Below are 22,648 nucleotides of genomic sequence, written 5' to 3' on the forward strand. Positions count from 1 at the left end.
TGGCAGAGCTAATGCAAGTGTTCATGTGTGTGTACATACAGCTGCATCACGTAAATAACAGATATACATACTTTGTACAGAAGGTCTGCAAATAAAGAGGCAGCCCCTGCACTTCAGCTATTGAGAAATGGTTGGCTACAATTTCTGTTATTGTTAAACGAGCTCACTTTTGGCATTACCAAGCTAATGAATATTCATAACTTTTGCCAGCTCTAATTTTAGCCAACTAGAGTCTTCATTACAGGACATATACATAATTAAATTGCCTTCCTGAGAGTTTACAGCCTGTCCTTGCTCACCATTTACAGGTTTATAAAAATATTTTTAAATGATCCTGTAATGCTACACAAGGCTGGAAAGGCAATGTAACAAAATGTTATCATCTTCATGTTTTGTGGGGGGCCCAAATCCTGGTTTGTGGTCTCAGGCATGTGATTCAGTGAGGCTAAGAGCAATTTCTTCCTGTGAACTATTTGTGCTTCTTCCATAGGCTGGGCTCAAACTGTGGGCTGTGACCCATGTCCATCAACAGCAACTGCTGCCCAAATGAAACCTGGAAGAGCTTTAATGCATAATTGCCAAAAGAGTAAGTCAGGGTGGATACGGTGATAGTCCTGTTTTGTAGCATCCTTAATAATCTGCTTTATGGGAATGTTTCTGTACCTGGGTGTGTGTGTGCTGTCTGTGGTGTTTGGTGCTGGCACAATTTGGGTTTTTCCTGGTGTCCATGTGTGTGAGCTGTGTCCCAGGGAGGGCTGTGCCCCATGCAGGCACCACAGGCTCTCACCACTTACAGCACCCAAAGTGAGGGGTTTTCAACTCTTCCCGTTGCACAAACAAAAATAATTTGTGTTCTTTGTGAACCAGCTCAGTCCCTCACCCCTCTGTGGCCCCTGAGACCCCCACTGCCAGGGAAGGCACTGAGCATTGCCCCACAGCAGGGATGAGCCAGGTGTGGGGTGTGAGCAGGGAGAGACTGGGGCTCAGTGTGCTCCATGTCCTGTATTGCTGTTAAAGCACCAACGACACACAGGCACGGGAAGCTCAGCTCCCTTTGTATAAACTTGTTTTATTAAAATTAGTATTTTCACTCAAGGTTTTAAGAAATCCTTTATTTCAGGTGAAGGGCAGGGGCTCACAGCAGGGCAGCCCCTCTGGCCCAGGGTTGAACAGCCCCAGCTGCCCAGTGGCCACGGGGCCAGCGCTCTGCCAGCCCTGGGTGCCCCTGTCCCCTCCCCTCTGCAGGGTCCAACTGCCCCGGGGGCTGCAGAGTTCAATTCCACCCGTGCTGGGGACTCTGAGGGCAGCTCTGCACTGCCCTGCTCCTCCAGGCTGGATGCCCTGGGGCTTCTGCAGGGGTTCAGGGCTGGGTGGGAGGTGGGATCCTGCCCCTGCTGGTCTGGGGGGGCTGGGGCTCCCCCTCTGCCCCCGTTCTCCAGGCGCTCCCAGCTGGAGCCAGTTCCATTTCCCGAGCCAGGAGCACTGACCTGGTGATGCTCCTGGTGCCCCCAGACCCAGCAGGGCTCTCTGGGGAAGAGTGGAGCTGCAGAAACCTGTGTTGAACCCCTGGCACAGGTGGCACTGCCTTCTCTGCCACCCCTGGGTCCCCTCCATGGCCCTGGAGCCAGGTTTGGGCTGTTTGGGGCTGCCAAAACCCGGCATTCCCAACTGCTGCACTGCTCAGCAGCCCCCACAAGTACCTGTGCCACAACTGATAAAGAGTTCTGCTCCTTTTTTAAATTTTTTTGTCCTTGTTTGTTTGTGGGTTTTTTGTTTGGGAATTTTTTCTGTTGGCTTTTTTTTTTTTTTTTTTTTTTTTTTTTAAGAAAAAAGAAACTTCATTGTTAACCACAGCAGCGTGATGCCAGCCTATCATCTGGGCACATACTCGCTGGGCAGCCCTGAGAAGTTTCTTGCCCGTAGGGCTTCATCCACTGTCAGGATGTACTTGTTGATGAGGTCCTTCATCTCCTGGGTGAAGGGCTGGAAGTCCTTCTGCTGGGCGCCGGGGCGCTTGAAGCTGCCGTCGCGGTTGCTCTCCACGCAGAGCAGGCGCTCCTCGCTGACGGTCACGTTCAGGAACTGCACCATGGCGCGCAGCGTGGGCAGCAGCCGGCGCTGCAGCTGCTCGAAGTGCACCACCAGCAGCTGCCGGCCGAAGCGCAGCCACTGCAGCACGTGCGAGGCCCACCACGAGGCGTAGCTGTGCACGAACGCCGGCCACTCTGGGGAGGGACACAGGGGGTGTTAGCCATGGGGGTGTTTGTTAGCCACCAGGGCTTGTGCTAGCCACTGGAGGGGTTTGTTAGCCACCAGGGCTTGTGCTAGCCACTGCAGCACGTGCGAGGCCCACCACGAGGCGTAGCTGTGCACGAACGCTGGCCACTCTGGGGAGGGACATAGGGGGTGCTAGCCACAGGGGGGGTTTGTTAGCCACGGGGTGTTTGTTAGCCAATGGGATATTTGTTAGCCAACAGGTGTTTGTTAGCCAACGGGATATTTATTTGTTAGCCAATGGGGTATTTGTTAGCCACGCTGCATGGCAGCAACTTGCCTTTGCCCCAGACATCAATGCTGCCTTGATCTCTATCTGCTCTCTATGATAATTTAATTTCCTGAAGTGAAGACAGTCCTAGTGAAACCTTTTGGGCTGGACAAAGAGCATTTGTGGCTGAAATGTGACAATTTGCAGTTTGCAGTATGGGAAAGCCATTCCCAGCAGACTTTTTCTTATTTTCTGGGGGCTGTTTTGTCAGTTTTTGATGAATAGGTCTTGAGTTGTGAGTGATGAAAGGTGAAACATCAGCTTGGGGAAGAAATGTGCTGTGACACAGGACACTTTTCCCCCCAGCCCTCTGCCAAGCCACAGCCTGAAATACGTACAAGGGGAAATGGAAGCCAAATGGCTTTTGTGCTGCAGAGCCTGAGTGCAGCAGTGTGTCCAGCGGGGAAGCTGCAGTCCGCAGCCAGCCTGCCAGTCACACCTGCAGTGAGGCAGGCTCTGAAGTCTCTTCATGTGCCCAGGGGACACTGAATTTCAGGGCCATCTTACTGCTACCATCCTTATTTTTCTGCAGTGCAGTAGCACCTGTGCAGTGCTGTAAAATATCCCTCATGGAATGTCATGCTCCATCGGACCCTCCAAATCTTAAATCAGATTTCTCATGGTTATTACAGGTGCAGGGGCAGATGTTCCTCACCTCAGCCTGGCAAATGGGCCATGCACAGGAGCAGTGTACAAGGCCATTTTCTGTTTTCTGTGCCCAGCAGTGCAGTGGCAGCAACGCTCCCGTGTCCGTGGCCAGGTGCTGCACTGCCCTCCCTTCTGGGGCTGCACACACTGATCCCACCTGCCAGGGCTTTGGGACTGGCCTCAGCTGCACAGGGCTCGAGCCCCCCGGGTTTGTTGGCAGTGCCCACCCAGGCCCAGCCCCGAGGATGGGTCCCAGGGCTCACCTTTGCCCCGCCAGGTGCGCTCGGTGGCGTAGCCCAGGTGCCCGGCGTATTTCCTGTTGAACTCTGCCACCAGGGACTTGTAGGGGTTCCTGATCAGCAGGATGGCCGAGTCGAACATTTCAATCTCTGTCCTGCCACTCTCGTGTGTTTTCACACAGATGGTCCTCCTACTCCTCCAGTGGTCCTTTTCTCCTTTAAAACCTGTTTTACAAGACAGGACTGTTGGCTTTTTTGCGTGTTTAAATTGCACCAGACTTGCTGACAGCCACAGGCAGAAGGATGACAGAGCAGTCAGTAAAGCTCTGTGCCAGGGAAGGGCTGCCTGTGTCCCCTCTCTTGGCCCTGGTACCTTTGTTGTAGAGGGCTCCATCAAAGTAGTAACTGCCAGTGTAGAATCCCGTGGCATGCTCTATCAAATGGCGTGCCCACGTGTTCCCAGCCCCAGGAAAGCTTGACAAAGCAACGAACACTTTGGACTTGGTGGTTAGGAATTTCCTGTCCGTGCAGCGGGTGTCTGTGAGGAGAGAAGATATTTCATTGTTAGCATTGTGGCTTTTTAATAATTCCACTGACAGCTCTTGATTACAAAGTTTATTGCTTCCTCCTTCTCTCTCTTAGCATAAGGTATCAATTTGGTCTGGTGTGACTCAGCTACTCCCTAAAATTAATTCAGCTGCATGAGGCCAAAGAGATTATCCTCAAAGAGGTTTCTGCTGCTTTTGTGGAAGGCAATGCTCTTTTGATAATGCTCAAACAATCCATTGTCCTTGCCAGCAAGTTGTCTTAACAGATGCTGCATAATGAGAGAATGGAAAGATGCATCTTCATGAGCATGATGGCAGGTGTCTGTACCTTGCACAGGTGCCTGTACCTTGCACAGGTGTGTCTGTATCTGGCACAGGTATCTGTACCTGGCACAGGTGTCTGTACCTTGCACAGGTGCTGTACCTTGCCCAGATGTGCCTGTACCTCACCCAGGTGTGTCTGTACCTGTACCTTGCCCAGGTGTGTCTGTACCCCGCCCAGGTGCTGTACCTTGCCCAGGTGTGGCTGTACCCCGCCCAGGTGTGTCTGTACCCCCGCCCAGGTGTGTGTACCTTTCCCAGGTGTGTCTGTACCCCGCCCAGGTGTGTCTGTACCTCGCCCAGGTGTGTCTGTACCCCGCCCAGGTGTGTCTGTACCTTTCCCAGGCGCTGTACCTTGCACAGGTGTCTGGTAGACCCGGCAGTACTGCTCCCCGCCCGCGCTGCCGTTGCCGCCGTTGCCGCCGGGGCCGCAGCGCCGCCCGTCGGCGCCGTCGCGCAGGGGGAAGCGGCGGGTGGGGAACCCGCAGTGGCACTGCTGCCCCCCGATCACCGCCAGCGGGAACTCCTGCACGGGACACACCACTGTGAGAGCCGGGGCAGCGACAGCTGCGGGAACGCTGCCTGCCCGGGAATGATCTTCACAGGGACACGGCCCGGGCCACAGGGTCACAGAAACACAGAGTGAGAGAGTCACAGAGTCACAGAAACCACAGAGTCACAGAAACACAGAGTCACAGGGTCACAGGGTCACAGAAACACAGAGTGAGAGAGTCACAGAGTCACAGAAACACAGAGTGAGAGAGTCACAGAGTCACAGAAACCACAGTCACAGAGTCACAGGGTCACAGAAACACAGAGACACAGAGTGAGAGAGTCACAGAGTCACAGAAACACAGAAACACAGAGTGAGAGAGTCACAGAGTCACAGAACCACCAGGCTGGAAGAGACCTTCGAGATCATCAAGCCCAACCCATGCCCTAACACCTCAACTAGACCATGGCACCAAGTGCCACATCCAGTCTTTTTTTTAAAGACCGTGTCAAAGCAGTGTCATTCCAAAGCTCCTGCTCCTTTCCTGATACTGTCTCCATATTTGTGGTACCTTGCCTCTGGATAGGAAACCTACTAAGGTGTGCAATCGTGAGGAAGTTAGTGCTGTTTGCAAGGAATCAATTCCTAAGGAAAGTTCTTGCCTGTAAGAAGTGTTTTTTAATGGATTTGGTGCAGAGTAATTGAGGTTTTGGTGTACCAGTGGTGCCAGGAAGGGTAACAGGCTGCAAAGCTGTGCAGGGGTGGGGCAGTGAACCCAACTGCTGGGCTAAGAGTGGTAAGAGTTAAAACAAGTTTGAGGGAAATGTGCTAAATATTTGCCAAAGAAATTCGCAGTTGCTTGCTAGCCCTAAAATCCAGGCTTTCTGCTGTTCACCAGAGAGATTTGGGTTTCCTTGGGGTCCCCCTGGGCTCTCTTGGTGGCACGGGGCTGTGAGGGCAGGCAGAAGGCTGAAGGAAGTTCAGGGAGTGCTGAACATTTCAGTCCATCTATTCCATATCAACACTTTTTGCCTTTTAAAAGTCTTTTGGAGTCTGGGAGCGTGTGACAGGACTGCTGAGCAGCTTATCTGCTGCTCTTCCCCATGCACTCAAACTCTGATAAGGAGTCAAATGCAGCACGTGTGCCACGTGTGCCCAGCAGCCAACATTTACTTAGGGAATGAGATATGACATTGTCAAAAACTGTTTAAAGATTTGATCCAAGGGCAGAACAGTGTTGGGTTTGCCCACAAACAGAAATATTTCCTTCACAATGAAGCAGTGTTTCTCAGTTTGAGAAATTAGTGTCCCTGGCCTCAAACCCAGCCTAGAATAAAAATGTTCCTTGTACCTCATGCCAAGCAGCCCCTGCAAGTGATGAACTTTTCTGCAAGGCAAGGTTCAAAATTACTGCTCCTCTTTACTCCTGCACCTTCAGAGTGTCAGTGCAGGGTGGTGCAGTGCCTGTGCCCAGGGCAGGCTGGTGCAGGGGCTGACCCTGCCCTGCACAACTGCCTCACAGCTTGGGCTGTGAGTGAGGAAGGAGATAAACCTGGTGTGGGCTTCGCATGGGAAATCTCCAAATTTCCCTAATATCCAATCCAAACCTCCCCTGGTGCCACCTGGGGCCATTTGCTGGTTTCATGGGAGAGCAGATTGTGCTGAGGGTCCTGGTCAAAGCACTGTAACCAGCCAGCTGACAGTTTAAATCAATTTTGTGATGCTGCAAAAAGTTATTGGATGTTGAGTTTAGTGCACGAGGCTGAGTGTGGCTGCAGGCAAAATCTGACCACCCAGTGAGCCCTGTGCAGAAAAAGCCAGCCCCATCAGAGTGGGGAGGAAGGGAAGGGAGCCAAGAGCCCCTAAAGCAGAGGCAGCCCTGCCCGTGCCCTGGGATGGCTCCTGGCAGGATCCAGCTCTCCTGAGGGCCAGGTCTGGGTGCTGCCAGCCCCAGCCACCCTCTGGCACTGTGTGTCCCCAGGATCCAGCTCTCCTGAGGGCACTGGGGCCAGGTTTGGGTGCTGCCAGCCCCAGCCACCCTCTGGCACTGTGTGTCCCCAGGCTGCAGCCATCTGCCTGGGGCAAGTGTGGCTCAGGGCTGGACTGGAGCGTGCCAGGAGCAGGCATTGATTCCCCTGGCCCATACTCATCACTCAGAGCAGCCTGCCTGTGTTTCATGGCTAGTGGCACCACTGGGATGACTTTCCCTCCCACCATCCCCGCTGCAGCAGTTGGACCAGATGCATCACTGGCTATTTACTCTAATGAGTTTTGTCCTTTAGAAACTCATTTACAAATTCAAAGCTCTAAGGCACTAATCTCTGCCCTTCCCTCAGTAGATTAGAATTTAAAACAACAGTAAAAAAAAAAGGATGTGAAATGAGAACTGTTCTTACTTTCTTGGAGCAAAATTCAGAGCACATCTCCACCGTCAAATTGGGCTGTGTCAGAGAGGCTGCAAAGGTGTCTGTTAAATTTTCTGGAGCTCTAAAACATCCTCGATAGATAACATTCCTCCCTGTGGGGATATGAAATAGGTTTCTCTTAAGAAAACGATGTCCACAGTATCCAGTCCCTTTCACAAAGGATAATATTAGGTTCAGAAGCCAAAAATGATACAATAAATTGTATATTACAAAGACTGCAGAAATAAGAGAAATGATAATATATGCTAGGAAAACGTGTTGCAAGTGGTGGTTCTGAAAGGAGCAGCTGGTTTGTCCCTGTGCCCACCATGGGAGCAGTGCTGCAGCAGGGCCTGGGTCACTCCCCCAGGGAGGGCATTGCTGCTTCTGCAGTCCCAGCTCCCTCTGAAGAGCTGCCTTCACCTCGATGAGCTAAAAGCCCTGATTAAAAATCTACAAAGCTTCTGGGTCAGAAAATGACTCCTGAAAACCCCCTCACTGGACCCACCTTCCTCTGCTGCCCCTCTGCTCCCACACCTTTCCAGGCCAGTTTGCTGCAGCCTGTCAGACTCTGAGCCTGGCTTTACTCAGCTGCTCAGGGAGATCAGCTTGCTTTGTGTGCTCAGCACCAGCCTCTGATTCCACCTGCTTCTGCAGAAACACCACAGAGCTTGGCACTACTGCAGCTGCTCCCTTGGACACGTTGCCAGAGCTGATGTGGGAAGTGAGTGGAATGACAGGAGGGACGTGGTGCAGTTAGGAAGAAAAAAAAATTGTTCTGCATGAATTTCTTGGCAGAAAAGCCCAAACTCTCTAGCAAGAGCCTAGAGCAATCTAAGGAGAAGCTGCTTAAATTCTGCTCTTGTAACTATTCGAACTGTTTACTAGAAGCAGAGCTGGATCTGGGAACCACAGCAGGGAGAGGGAGCAGAGGGGAGGCAGCAAGATCTGTCTGGGAAGGTTTAAGTGAAGATGTCACTGATCTGCTCTGTGTAAAAGACTCCTGTGAGGTCTGTGCTGTGCAGCACACAGCGTAAATCATGGGCCCTTTCCAGTCTCAGAGTCACTTTCTAACACACTTGTTCATTGTGATTAATCCTTCTGTTGGCCTCAGCTGGCTTGTGTCAGGGGGATTCAAAACAGACAACTATCAGGTATTACTAAGGGCAAGAAAATTACAACTTTAGCTTCAGGCTAGACTAATTTGAGGAATAATTCATTAATACTTTAAAAAAATTAAATGCTGTATTTTCCTGAGGAATGTGTATATATTTCATACTGGAGGTTTAAACAGCAATGCATATCCTGGGAAACCTGCCAATGTGCCTGTCAGCCTGACAGTGGCAATTTAGGTCTATGTACCTTTGATATATAATTTATATGTAGCTGGTTGGATTGTTGTACAAACCTTGACTTGTCTATAAGAAGAAATGAAGTACCATCAATACTGGCACAACCTAAGGTCTTGGTGCTGCTTCCCAGCAAATAACATCCATAAGGTCTTTGAGCTCGCCAATTGCAGAGTGATCAGCTGTTTGGATCTCGTATGTGCTTTGTTTGCCTAAGGGTTTATCCACGGAGTCCCCACGGCAGCTAACTGGGTGATGGGTTGAGTGTGATGCCATCTAAGGACAGGGCAAAATTCCCAACTGCTGCTGGAACAGAACCCCACGGAAAAGCAAAGCTTTGGTCCCATTTCTCTCAGGAAGGGGATTGATGTGGCTCTTTCTGGCCTCCTCTCATTCCTCACAATCACTTATTTTGTTTAGGATCATCTGTGTCCACGGTGGCCTTGATCAGAGTGATTTTCTGCCCTGCTGTTACAGAGCACCTCTTCCAAGGCTATGAACACAGGTGGGTTTGTAGCCCCTCGGACACCAAAGGGAGTGGTTCTTTCAGCTGAAATTGTGCTGCTGATGCCGTCCCTGTATCCCTGTGCTCCATGTCCCCGTGTCCCCCCTGTCCCTGCACACTCGTGCCCCGTGCCCCGTGTCCCCACACACTCGTGTCCCCGTGTCCCGTTCCCGTGTCCCCTGTCCCTGCACACTCATGTCCCGTGTCCCCGTGTCCCGTTCCCGTGTCCCCCTGTCCCCGCACACTCATGTCCCCGTTCCCGTGTCCCCGCACACTCACGGGTCCCCGCGGGCGGCCGGGGCTGAGCGCTGTACACCGACAGGCGGCCGATCCCCGTGTCCCCCCTGTCCCCGCACACTCATGTCCCCGTTCCCGTGTCCCGTGTCCCCGCACACTCACGGGTCCCCGCGGGCGGCCGGGGCTGAGCGCTGTACACCGACAGGCGGCCGATCCCCGTGTCCCCCCTGTCCCCGCACACTCATGTCCCCGTTCCCGTGTCCCGTGTCCCCGCACACTCACGGGTCCTCGCGGGCGGCCGGGGCTGAGCGCTGTACACCGACAGGCAGCCGATCCCCGTGTCCCCCCTGTCCCCGCACACTCATGTCCCCGTTCCCGTGTCCCCGCACACTCACGGGTCCCCGCGGGCGGCCGGGGCTGAGCGCTGTACACCGACAGGCGGCCGATCCCCGTGTCCCCGTGTCCCCCTGTCCCCGCACACTCATGTACCCGTGTCCCGTGTCTCCGCACACTCATGTCCCCGTTCCCGTGTCCCGTGTCCCCGCACACTCATGTCCCCGTTCCCGTGTCCCGTGTCCCCGCACACTCACGGGTCCCCGCGGGCGGCCGGGGCTGAGCGCTGTACACCGACAGGCAGCCGATCCCCGTGTTCCCGTGTCCCGTTCCCGTGTCCCCGTGTCCCCGCACACTCATGTCCCCGTGTCCCCGTGTCCCCGCACACTCACGGGTCCCCGCGGGCGGCCGGGGCTGAGCGCTGTACACCGACAGGCGGCCGATGCCGCCGCACTCGGAGCCGCGCTGTCCCCGGCACTCGCTGCTGCACTCCCGGCCCGGCGCCGCCGCCGCGGGCAGCGAGTTCCCGCAGTAGCACTCGGCGCCCTGCGCCAGCCCCGCGTAGCTGTAAGCCCTGCGGAGAGACACGCGGGTCACACCGGGCCCTGCAGCCCCAGGCACCGGGGATTCCGAGCTTCACCCCGGGAGGGCACTGCTTTGGGCCAGAGGCTTCTGAACATGAGTGATGAAGGAAAAATCACAGGGTAGGGAATTAGAAGTGTGTGCTTCCACAGGGTGATGGGTTTTAAATTTGAGGTATTTATACTATAGAGCTAGGTATGGGATAAGATGGAGGTTTTTGTCTCTTTTTCTGCTCATCTTCTTTCTTTATGGGTTTTTGGTAGTAGCTGGTCACTCAGTGTCACTCTAAGGGTCATGGGAATCTAGTTATGGATCAGAAGCATAAATAATATAGATGTTAATTCTCTATTGGACCGTTTAGCTTTAAAAGACCTCGTAGTAGCTTTACTTGAGGCAATTTTCCTGCTTCCAGCAAGAAGCTGGAAGTGCTGTTATATTCTCTGTACTTTCTGATAAGATAAAATAAACATCCAAGCCTGAACACGAGAAAAACTTTCAATGGTGTTTTGTTAATCCTGGCTCTGAAGACAAGAGACTAGTCTGATGACAAATCACTAATTAAGGGGTGCAAAGCCCCGTGCCCAGGGCTCTGCTGCCCAGTGCACCTGAGCAGGGAGATCCTGGCCCCGTGGCCCTGCACACAGCCCTGCTGCCCTGCATACAGCCTGGTCTGCTTAGCCCCCCAACAAGACACGGGCTGGAGACCAAGATCGACCAGAAGATAGATATCCTACAAAGACTCTTTAACCAAACAGCAATTTTTGTCCAGGGCAATAGAGAATATAATGTAAGCCATGGAGCACAGGCAGAAGTGCAGTGTCTGCTCCAGGCAGAGAAGCTGAGCTGTGCTCTGCCTGAAGGTCTAAGATAATCACTGTTCTCATAGATGCTGTATGTTTAACACTGGAATGCTTTTCCCATTCCAAATCCACTTATTGCCAGAAAAAGAAAACTTGCAGTGAAAAAATAGCACTCACCTCTCAGCACAAGCCTCCTGACAGTGAGCTACTGTCATTTTCCTTAAGTCATAGAAGACAGCTCCCCTCAGCGTCCTCTCGCTGGAGTCGTGGGTGAAGCAGCCCATGTAGGTGCCTGTGTGCATGGAGAGCAGGGTCAGGGGATGGGACAGAGGGAGAGCAGCCCAGGATACCCAGAGCCTGACTGTGAGCAGGGCTGAGATCAGACCAGCCTGTCTGGGGTCCCACAGACAGGGCTCTGCACACACCTGGGGCTCTGCACACATTCCATTGCTCCTGAACCTGGTGAGGGTCTCTGTCCCACGGAAATGGGCAGAACACACATGAGACCTTCCCTTCCCTTCCCCAGGCTCCTTTCAGCACAGCTGCACACCCAGAGCCCACGACCCACCAGCACTGCAGCTCCTGCAGCAGCTCCTGCCTGCTCAACTCCCTCCCTGGTGACAAAACACAGCACTTCCCTGAAGTACAGGAGAACAGAGCCTGGTAAAAACTTCCAGAAATCCTGTTGGATTTCTCCCAAGTGTTCTTTAAAATCTCTAGTTGATAATGAGATGGTGCAAGAGAAATATTAAGAAAATCAATTTCCTTTGGATACAGAGAGTTACATTAAAGCTGTAATGGAAAGATAAATTCACTTTTAACTAGGCAGCACAATGTAGCTATCACACTGAGCTATCTCCTCTCTGGTGCTAAGGAATCTCTTCAAATATGTCTTGCTTTACTTAGCATAGGAAAGATAAATGTTTCTCTTAGACTGCATTCAGTGCTCCGCCTAATTTTTGTTGTCATGAACAAAATACTGTAAAAATCCAGCCCATTATTTAATATACAATTGGAACAATGATGTGGAGTCCCACTATTATACAGCAATTGTGTGTTTAAAAGTACATTTTATCATCAAAATATGAAGGAAAAAAGGAAATTTGATTTTAGAAATAACAACATTGAGAAGATAACACAGGGAAATTAAATAATGTAATCAGCGGATAGGAAAAGAAAATATGGTGAAAAATGAAACTAAAAAACATTATGTTAACTAATCCACAAGAAAAAAGAAGTTTGAGTTGCTCCATCAGGGATTTTGGAGCCAGGAATAATAAATCAACCATTTAAATATTACAAACACAACAGCAGATTCAAAGACCTGCACGTGGTAATTTGCCAACGTGTAATTAGAAAATTCACAAGCTGTGGATACACACCCCCAGCACACCCTTAACGAGGTGGGAGTCAGGCAGCTGCAACAAAGATGCTCCACATTCCACTGAAGACTTTTGGTACTGGGAGTCAAAGCTCAGCAAACTGGGGCTGTGGGGCCAGAGAGCCTGGGTGGGGATCCTGGGCCAGCCCCACCTGCCCTCCTCCCTGTGTCCCTGCCTGCCAGCCAGCCTGGCAGCAGCTCCTCATTCACATCTCCCACGAATGAGTCACTGCACAGCCTCAGAGCAGCCCTGTCCTGTTGGTGATGCTGGTCCCTGGCACCTCTGCATCCTGGTCAAGGGCAGAACCCGGCCAGGACACTGGGAATTCATCTGCTGGGAGCAATCAGAACAGGGTCTGTGTCAGGAAAAGTGTGCTCCCATCCCTGAGCCCCCTGCACTGTCAGCAGGTGAGACAGCCTGGCCTGGAGAACAAAAGGATTTTCTCACCCAGAGCCTGAGCGGGGCAGAGTGGGCTGGGAGGTTCACAGCAGGCTGGGGCCATGCCTCTGGTTTGGGTTCAGGCTCTGCCTGGGGAAGCCTCTGAGGGGCTGGGCAGGCAGGGCAGAGCTGAACTGCCTCAGGTCACAGCCCCATGGCCAGGCAATGCTGCTCCACTAGGCAGGAGCCACAGGGCATCACTGAAACTTTATTAGGCATGATAAGCACGGAGTGGTTCATTAGGTCTTGAAAGGGATGCATAATGAAATAACAAGCCTCTAAGTTTACTGGAAGTGAATTGGAGAAGATAACATGCTTTACGTAGGTAGTTAAGTTTTAATTAATTACCTTCAAAGGCATTCCAATGCTTGTTAACAATATTGTTATTAATAATGTCCCTTCATGTTCAGATATTCAAACGATGCACATTTGAATGTACAGCTCGATACGGTGAGATGTACAAATAGATAACAAATAACAAATAACCCTCTCATCAGCAGCTGGAGCCTCAGCCAGGCCCTGGCTGAGCAGCTCTCAGTCTCTCCTCTGCCACCAGCAGGGTGTTCTGAAGCCTCCATGGAGCAGCTCCTGCTGGGAGCTTCAGGGGTTCCGTTTGCCTGGCTCACATGGTGTGGCTCATGTCCCACCACCATCACCTCCTCACTCCCACTTCTGACAATTCCCTCAGTAAGTAGCACGATGTGAAACCCATTTTGTGGGATTTTGTGCCCTTTTGTTTGGGCAAATTTACTCAACAAACTGAAAAGCAGTTCTGAAATGTGTCTAGTCCAGATCCCACGCCTGTTCTATTATCAGTGAAACATCTCCAAGAACAACTAATTCTTCTAAAAGATTACAAACTCATCCTTTGGTGCTGCAGTGAGGGCAGAGCAGTCCCCCAGCAGGGATCCTTTGGATTTGGCCTGATTTGACCTGAGAGCTGAGCTGAGAGTGGTGGTGAGCGAGCAGGAAGTCTCAGGCTCACCTGTGTGATCCTCACCTGTGTCTGCCTGGGATCAGCCCACAGAGTCTGAAAAGTGCAGAAAAGGGGCAGGGCCCATCCTTATGTGATAATTGATAAAAGATTCGTGTTAATCATAAAAGTATTGGGGTTTGCATAAACCAGAATACTTAGGTGTGAAATGAAGCATGACACTAAAGAAACGGAAATATATGATCTAATAATTCTGTTTTAAATACCCCTGCTATGAGTATTATGTTTTCTAAGTAAGTTTGCAAAACAAGGCTTTTCCACGGCCTGAAAGATTTTGCAAAATCAGGTTTCCTGCCTTTGTGTAATCATTGCAGCCTATCCACTAAGACCAGACCCCCCGACTTCTGCCATTCCTTATCTGGATGGTTATCTATGGGACTTGACAAATTGCTTAGAGACTTCACGTTGTCTGGTGATCCCACGGACCACCGCTGCTTAACTGGCAAAATCATGACAGCAAAAAAATAACAATTATTGACCATGATGAGAAAACCAGACTACAAAAGCAGCTGCAAGCAAAGGCTCGGTGGAGCGGGCAGGGACCCCCATGAATCCCCGGCTCTGTCTATATAAAACAAAGCAATCTCATTCACATCGCTCACCTTTGTGCTCGGCGCTGCTCCTGCCCGCTCTGGGCGCCGCAGGCGGCAGCGGCTCCTGCTCGCCGCTCGCCCGGCGCAGCCACCGCCGGCGGAGCCGCCGCAGCTCCGAGTTGCGGTTCAGGAGCCAGCGCGGGGCGAGCGGGGCCGGCTCCTGCGGGACCCCCGAGCCGGGGGGCAGCCCCGGGGGGCTCCGGGGCTCCGAGCCCCCCCACGGCCCCGGGGGGCTCTGCAGACCCCGCGGCTCCGAGCCCCCCGCCCTGCCCGGCTCCTCCAGCCCCGGGCCGCCCCGGTTGCCGTGCTGCATCACCAGGCGGCTCCGCTGCAGCAGCAGCAGGCTGCCGGCCATCAGGTAAGCTGCCGTGAGGAAAAAGAGCAGGAACTGGGTCCGACGGAGAAACTTCTGCAGCCTGAAGAAAGCTTTGGCCATGCCCCGGCTGGAACTGGCCCTTCCCGCCTCCCAGCTGGCCGCGGCTCCGAGCCCGGCCGGACGCTCAGCCCATCCTGCGCTGCTCCTCCCGAGGAAAGCTCCTCGCAGCTCCGGGCTGCGGCTCCGCTGCTCCTCAGGCTCCTGCCCGCCCCAGGGGCTCGGGGGGCTCGGGGGGCGCCGCCTTCATCCCGCCCGGCCCAGCAGCACCTGGAAGAGCAGGGGGCGTGAGCTGCTTCACAAACTGGGACAGCCACCGCCGGCGTGACCTCCCCCCACCCCTTCGGGGCTATCTGAGCGTTTCTCCACCTGCTGTTTGTAATTATGCATTATAACTATAAGAGCTATAGTCCAATGAGAACCATTGATTGAGCTCAAGGAGTTTCAGATCTTCAGACTTTTTAATTTTCTTTCTTTTTAACTTGGAATGCACAAGCAATACCTGAATAAGGAGGTTATTTCTCTTGGGATGTTTGAAAAATAAGTTCTTTATTTTCTTTTGTCAATAGCCAACATCTCCATCCTTTGTCACTGGCATCTTTTTAAGGAGGTATTACCAAATTCCTTCCTTTCAGCTAAACAGTACCTCAGCTACAAATGCAGATCAGGAGGAAACAGAAGTGTGGGTGTGTGGGAGGAAGAAAGAAATTGCATCAACTCACAATAGATAATAATTATTAATCTCTGTGCAGCACAAAGAATTTGGGTTTTATGCTGGAAGGATATTTGGAGGTTCAGTGTGTGTTACTTTAACAGAAACCGGAGATCCTGCTGTATTTTTTTTTTAGTGGATTCATATTGCCAACTATTGATGTGAAGATGTGTGTGGAGAAAAACTAGTGAATGTTTGAAAAAATTCAGCTCAAGTTCAGCAGATCTCTCTTGACTGCTGCTGAGCTTTGCAGCTTTAGTTGTGCTGATGTGCACCACGATGGGATTGTCTGGGCAAGAAAAGCTCCTTTGTGCTCTAGGGAACCTTTAACCTCCTGTGGCAAATAAAAGCTGGCATCTCCCCATAAGTTCCTGTTTTCCCAGTCTATTCTTTCTCTGTGGAGACGGGCAAGCGCTGAGAAAAGATGCAGTGTTTTCCAGAAAAGAAAATATTATGGCTTTTGCTAGCTTGTAGCTGGGGCACACTCCTGAAATCCGCAGCCCTGGCAACCAACATCTGCTCACTGTGATTGTTTCAGTAGCTGAGTTTAAGTTCTGGGGGTGCTCACTTATGCTGCTTTATTAAAAAAATGTTGCCAGTTAAGTCTCCACCCATTCCCTTTTTCATTTGGTTGTGCAAATTCTGTCTTAAATAGCAACCAAAGATCCAAAACTTCTAGGACAAAAATAAATGAAGGCTCAGTTAAATCTTTTGTCAGTTGAGCTTGAATTCCTTTTGTGTGACCTTTTAGCCTCAGTCCCTCAATGAGGCTGTCACAAGCCAGGAGTCTCTGTCTCTAGTCTTGCAGATCAGGTGATCTTGAAGATCTGATTTAGGTACTTTTGTTAAAGTATGTTTTTAAAAAGTACATGTATGCTGACTTTAATTGTAGAACTGAGTAATATGCAGAAGTATTCTGTGTGCTGATTGCTGCTCCTCCCCAAGGGCTGGTGAGAGCAGCAGGAGTGAAGCACTGCCAGGCTGCAGCATCAGGGAATTCACTGCTCTGCCTCCAGCAGAAGTTACACACCTCCCCTCGGATCTGCTCCAAAGCCAAGGGAAGTGCATTGATTTACACCAGCTCAGGAGCTGACCCTCAGAGCTAAATTACTGAGAATCCCTGATCAATGCTGTGAGTGCTCAAGGATTGCAGTAAAAGGGTCAGAAGTACTGAGACAAATGAATGGAAAATTAGCCATAATTAGATCCTGCAGGTTGTTACTGCACTAATTCATCTGAAGAAATACTCTCTATGAGCAGAGGTGGGGTTTGATTCACTAGTTGCTCCTGCCTAGGGCTACTGCAAACCTGAGCTGCTCCTGTGTGATCTGACAGGAAGCAGTGTGCAGGTGAGCAACTGAGTCTGGGCTGGGGCTGCCATGCTCTGTGCTCCTCCAGGTGAGGCTGGGCCAGCAGGGCAGGACCCAGGTGAGGCAGGGCAGTGCCCAGGTGAGGCTGGGCCAGCAGGGCAGGGCCCAGGTGAAGTGCCCAGGTGAGGCAGAGACAGTAGGGCAGGGCCCAGGTGAGGCAGGGATATCAGGGCAGTGCCCAGGTGAAGTGCCCAGGTGAGGCAGGGACAGCAGGGAGGGCCCAGGTGAGGCAGGGATATCAGGGCAGTGCCCAGGTGAGGTGCCCAGGTGAGGCAGGGACAGCAGGGCAGTACCCAGGTGAGGTGCCCAGGTGAGGCAGGGCAGTGCCCAGGTGAGGCAGAGACAGCAGGGCAGGGCCCAGGTGAGGCAGGACAGGTGCCCCCGTGCGTGGTGCCCAGGCACTCCAGGGAGGTGACAATGGCTGCAGCCACACACAAGTTCAAAAGGTTCAGGGTTTCCCCCCAGCAGCAAGGTAAGGCCAGATAAATCCATCTGATCTGCAGTGGTTTCTGCCCAGCTGTAACTCAGGGCTTCACAGCTCTTTTGGTTTATTCTCCCAGCCAGATCCTCAGGCCCAGGCTCTCAGAGCAGCCCCAGGTGCAGGTGCTGGAGGGGCTGGGCTGGGGCAGCTGGAGCTTTCTGGCTCATCAGCAGCACTCAGCTTGGCTGGAGAGGGAACACCAAGGGCATGCAGCAAAGGTCAGGCATGTTATGCTTGAAAAGGCACCACTGGCCCAGTTTAGTCCCTTCTAAGGCCACTTGTGTGCTTGGCCAGTGGATTTTGTAGAGTTTCTCCAGGCTTGGAGTGATGTAGGGCGGAGCAGCTGGAGGCTGCACTGTGGCCAGGATGAGTCTGGCACTTGCCTGGCAGAACTTGGCAGTGACTCCTGAAGCCAGGGGGGACTGGAGTGGCCAATGCCTGCCCAAACCTGGGCAGGGCACAGTGCTCTGCCTCCACGTGAGCAGGACAGAAAACCTGCTGTGCATCAGCAGAACTGCAGAAAACACCCGAGGGGTCAGACCTAACTGAACTGAGCTGCAGGCTCTGCATCCAAACATCAAGCAACGCTGGCATTGCTCCTAGTGCTCTGCCAAGGCTGGTTATGTATTTGTTTGGTAAGGAGAAGGTGCTTTGGAGTCTCAAAGGGATCACTTTGCCCCTGCCCAGCTGGAAAAGTTTAAATGGCTGAAGGCAGTTCTGCTGCATTCAACACGATGTGCTGGAGCTACCTCCAGCTGCACTCCCCTTGCTGCAGTTGCCATGACAGTACATGGTAGTAAAGCCCAACCAAATAAACAAGCAGAATCTCCACCCACAGCCACTGCTGCAAATCTGCAACTCAAAAATTAAATGTTGCTGCTTAGTGGGGAAATAGCAAAGTGCTGCTGACATAAAAACTGCCATTTGATTTTTCCATAAAGTGCATATTGCAATATCATCAAAGTATGCCTAAAGGAGTTGAAGTGCATCACTTCTGATGATGATATTTAAAAGGAAAGACTAAGGAGGACAGAACTAATATCTGGTAATAGGAAATGCAACATTTGTCTTTTTCATGCATGTTTCACTTAAAATGAATGAAACAACATGGAAGAAAAGAAGTCTTCTATCTCTGTTTATCAGTTCTCACAGCCAGAGGGGGCTTAGGACCATATGAACTGTAAGTTGTTAGTAAAATCATAAAATTATAATTGAAAGGACAATGATGGGTAATTGATGGGCAGTGAGAATGTTAAATGGCACAGGTGACATCTAGGGGAAGAGGGCAATGAAAGGGTTAACAGTGCACTGAATAAAGGGCAATAATTAGCACTGGGAAGTGTCAGCTCTCGGTATGGTGAGCAGAAACAGACCTACAGGTTCTGGGACTCAGCAGGGAAAGGATCCCTCACCACCAGGCTGCTCTAAGGAGAAGCAGGTCAGTGCCTTGCTTCCAGAATGAACTCCCAAGTGGGACAGAGCATGTCACAGCAGGCAGCTGCACTAATGAATTTGTAGGGAGAAATAAAAGAAACCTGATCAAGTTCTTGGCAATTCTACTCCCCTAGCTGAAGGAGCATTTACAGAATTTTTAAGGGAAGACTGAATACATTCAGTGGTGCCATGAATGCTGGTAAAGGCTGAAATCTCCTGCTGGAGAAGTCAGCACTAACTTGTGCAAATCCTGTCCCAGTGGCTCTTTCACCAGATATTGGACTTTTTAAGACCAATTTTTTTAGCATAGGTAGGTGTAAATCCGGACAATAATGTTGCTGGAGAGCCTGAGGTGAGGGATGCAGAGGACCCTGCAGGAGGCAGATGGTCCAGCAAGGCTTTTTGTGAGAGTGCTGCTTGGAAAGTGCTCAGGGACAGCTTGAGCAGAGATCACACCGTGGTATTTGCCCATGAATCCCACACTTTTTACCTAGCTCAAGTCATGATGCAGTAACCAGCAGGACTGATTCCATGGCAGTATGGAATTCTGAAGGCAGAGGGATGTGTGCTTCAGAGGTAACACACAGTCTGCTGTTACCATTCTCTGACAAACTGAAAGCTTCCAGCAAACTGCTGCTGAACCTCAGAAGTATTGTACTAACAATAAAACATTCATGCATGCTGTATGTTCTTAGATATTAAGAGTTCAAGCACCCAGCAAGTGATGCTCAATCTGCAGTTTCCAAAAGCCCCTGTGTGGTCCGTGGCTGAAGTCTTGCACAAAAATGTTATAACAAATGCACCATATGTTTATGTTTGCCTTAATTACAGGAATTACAGATGAGATCTTTCCCTGTGTGCAAGGAAATCTGCTAGAACTAAAACAACACACAGCTCTGTAACTGAATCATTGGTGTTTTAAGTTCATAAACCCTTCAATGTCTGAATTCCCACAACGTTCACCTACCAAACATTGCTCGAGTCTATTTGTTCAGCACAGTGATGCACCAAAAACTGATGGGAGAAGCTGAGCATTCCAGCCTGCCTCGCTAGTGACACAAACACGCTGGCAGGACCCACTGCTGACTTTTCAAGCATACTGTTCTGTGGGTGCCTGGGGAAGGGCACACCGAGAGCAACCTGCAGTCTCTGTAAATAATGCTGCTAAGCCCTTTGCTGAGATGCTGCGGATTAATTTAATGAAACAAGCAGCCACTGAGCCTGCAATGGATGCTGGTAGCTCAGCCTCTGCAAAAACTTCCCCGGTCATTGCTGGTGCCCAGGCCAGCTGGCACACGGCTGGCACAGGCAGACACTGAACGGCGCAGGGAAAAGAGGAAAAGCCTCCCCTTTCTTCTGCGGCTGAGGAACCCCTGCTGTAGCCAGGCAAAGCCCTGTGCAATCCCGTGAAATACCACAAAAGGCCCTAATGCCTGCCTGAAAAGCTGATAAACCCTGCTCGCTCTGCCCTTCCCTACTAATCCTCCTGCTCCTCCCGCTCGCAGCGCCGCGATCCCGCGCTCCCGGCTCGGGGCCGTGCGGGGCTCTGCGGCTCGGCTGCCCCCCGGCCCCGCTGCCCCCCGGCCCCGCTCCGTGCCCGGCCCTGCATCTTCCTCCGGCCCCGCTCCCGCTCCGCGCCCACTCACCGCAGCTACCGACGCTGGGTCCCTCGTGTCCGTGTGTCCCTTCTGCCGTGGGTCCCTCGTGTCCCTCCTGCCGTGGGTCCCTCAAGGTTCCCTGTATCTCTCCTGGGTCCCTGTGGCTCTCCGGGTCCCTTTTGCTCTCCGGTGTCCCCGCAGCTCTCCGGTGTCCCTTTTGCTCTCAGGTGTCCCTTTTTGCTCTCCGGTGTCCCTATGGCTCTCCGGTGTCCCCGCAGCTCTCCGGTGTCCCTTTTTGCTCTCCGGGTCCCCGCAGCTCTCCGGGTCCCTTTTGCTCTCCGGTGTCCCTTTTGCTCTCCGGGTCCCTTTTGCTCTCCGGGTCCCAGGCTCACCGTGCCGGGGCTCCGGGGTCGCTCTGCCCGCAGCCGGTGCCCGGCAGCCGCTCCGTGGCCTCCCGAGCCATCAGGCGGGGTCGGAGCCGCCGCGGCGCTGCGCTGCCCGGATCCTCAAGCGCGGCCGTGTTTCATAACGCTGCCCTGCCCGGGGAAGCGCCTCCGCTCCGAGGCTGCCCGGCAGAGCTCCGCAGCCTCCTGCAGCCGCCGAGGTTCCCAGAGCCGCCCGTTCCTCCGCCCGGCGGCCGCAGCGGCAGCGCCGCAGCACAGCCGGAGCCCCGGCCGCGACCAGCTGAGCGGATGCTCCGCGTTTGCTCCTGTCTCGCTTCCCACTAGGGGCACATCCCTCCAGAGCTGCCCCTCCGAGACCCCGACCCTTCCCGCAGCTCCAGAGGGTCCCGGGAAAGCGACTCCCGGCGCCAGCTCCGAGATCTCGGGCGGAAAATTGGTATTCTGGGCACAGGTGGCTGGAAATAAATTATTTATAAATGTGAGAGCTGAAAGGCAGCTGCTGGTGTCCTCAGGACTGCCTGTGCTGCCGCCTTCCCTGCGTGTTCCAGCTCCGTTCTGCTGCTGCTTCCCGTGAAGATCGAGCGATTGATAATTATCCTTAAAGCATCTGCATTTAAATGGGGGCTGGCTGCGCCCCTGCTGGGTTTGGAAACACCCTGCGGTCTGCACGTATTTAATGAAACCTGTGGATATCCAGCTCTTGGAGCCAAAACAGAACGTGGTTATGGGACCAGCCTTTGGTTCCTCTCTGTGCCAGAGAGTGGGTCAGGAACATCAGACCCAGGACCTGCCTGGCTGTGGGAAAAGAGCACCCGGGGGTTTCTCGGATGTGGGAGGAAAGGGAATTGGGATGCCATGTGGGGACTGATCCATTTCCCCTCTGTATGCTGCACAGTGCTTCATGCTCTGAGCAGTGCCATGGATGTGAGGGATGCAGGTGTGAGCATCTCTCCGTGCCAGGCACCAGCAGTGGGGTCTGAACCCCACAGTGGGATGCTGACACCCCTTAAATGACACTTGGCTTTCACATCCCCACATTACATTGGACAAGAGGAACCTGGTTGTTCAGCTCAACATGAGCAACTGAAGTGCTTTTGCTCGTAGCAAATGTTCTCTGGGACCAGAGGGCTGGGATCAGACAGGGCTGCAATCCTCCAGCGATTTGGTGAATTTTGATTAATGGAAAACCCTGAGGCTTAGTAGTGTGACATCCAAATTTTAAAATGCTGATGGGTGGAGGTCTATTCTCAACCCCAAGGAGTTGTGCATCTGTTAGAATGAAACTCATCCAATCTTCATCTGAGTGTACAGCTTTAAGGCTGTAAAATTGTGAAATTAATTTAGTTTTACTGAAATTGAATTAATCAAATGTTAAATGTAATGACATTTTTAAATGTGCTGGGTTGGGGCCTAAATCAATAGAATTGCAGGACTGTGCCCAGGTGAAGCAGTGGCAGAAAATGCAGTCAGAATTCTCAGTGAGAAAATTATGCTGAAAATGTATCAAAGCCTGACATGCCCCACAGAGTGTGTGAGCAGGGACAGCCCCTCAGGACCTTTGCTGGGCAGGGCCAGGCTCTGCCCCCTGACAGCACCAGAGCTGCTCCCTGTGAGCAGCACCCAGTGACACACTGTCACTCAGCCACACGAGCTGTGTGTGCACAGGTGGGACACAAACTCTGCTGCTTGGGGTCTCACGATGCCCTGCCTCGGTTTCTGAGCACAGGTGAAGCCCAGACAAACTGCTGGGTTTGCAGAGCCAGAGCCCTGTGCACTGAGCCCCCTCTAGCACCAGTTTGCTCCTAGGACTTTGTGTAGGAAATGCAGGTGGGGACCTGCAGGACCCTCTCCATCCCTGGGCAGG

The 22,648-nt window shown here is 52.3% G+C and overlaps 1 protein-coding gene across 1 annotated transcript; it reads right to left on the reverse strand.

The window, feature by feature from the left end:
• Positions 1-1,049: 1,049 nt before the first annotated feature.
• Positions 1,050-21,016, reverse strand: WSCD1 (WSC domain containing 1). Its single transcript, XM_056506882.1, has 9 exons — positions 20,429-21,016; positions 14,422-15,055; positions 11,183-11,297; positions 10,016-10,197; positions 7,191-7,312; positions 4,656-4,827; positions 3,806-3,970; positions 3,457-3,657; positions 1,050-2,225 (listed from the first exon to the last, which is right to left on the reverse strand). The coding sequence occupies exons 2-9, from the start codon at positions 14,846-14,848 to the stop codon at positions 1,873-1,875; spliced, it is 1,737 nt and encodes a 578-aa protein (XP_056362857.1). The 5' UTR covers positions 14,849-15,055; positions 20,429-21,016; the 3' UTR covers positions 1,050-1,872.
• Between the last annotated feature and the right edge of the window lie 1,632 nt (positions 21,017-22,648).

This window comes from Oenanthe melanoleuca, chromosome 19 (genome assembly GCF_029582105.1).
Source record: "Oenanthe melanoleuca isolate GR-GAL-2019-014 chromosome 19, OMel1.0, whole genome shotgun sequence".
Lineage (NCBI taxonomy): Eukaryota > Metazoa > Chordata > Aves > Passeriformes > Muscicapidae > Oenanthe > Oenanthe melanoleuca.

Bases quoted from the DNA above. Each gene is read 5' to 3' on its own strand.
- WSCD1 (XM_056506882.1), bottom strand. From the start codon at position 14,848: ATGGCCAAAGCTTTCTTCAGGCTGCAGAAGTTTCTCCGTCGGACCCAG. The intron at 10,198-11,182 runs GTGAGTGCTATT...GTCTCTCCGCAG, and splicing joins CAGGAGGCTTGTGCTGAGAG to GGCTTACAGCTACGCGGGGC. The intron at 2,226-3,456 runs GTGAGCCCTGGG...GTCCCTCCCCAG, and splicing joins GCGCACCTGGCGGGGCAAAG to AGTGGCCGGCGTTCGTGCAC.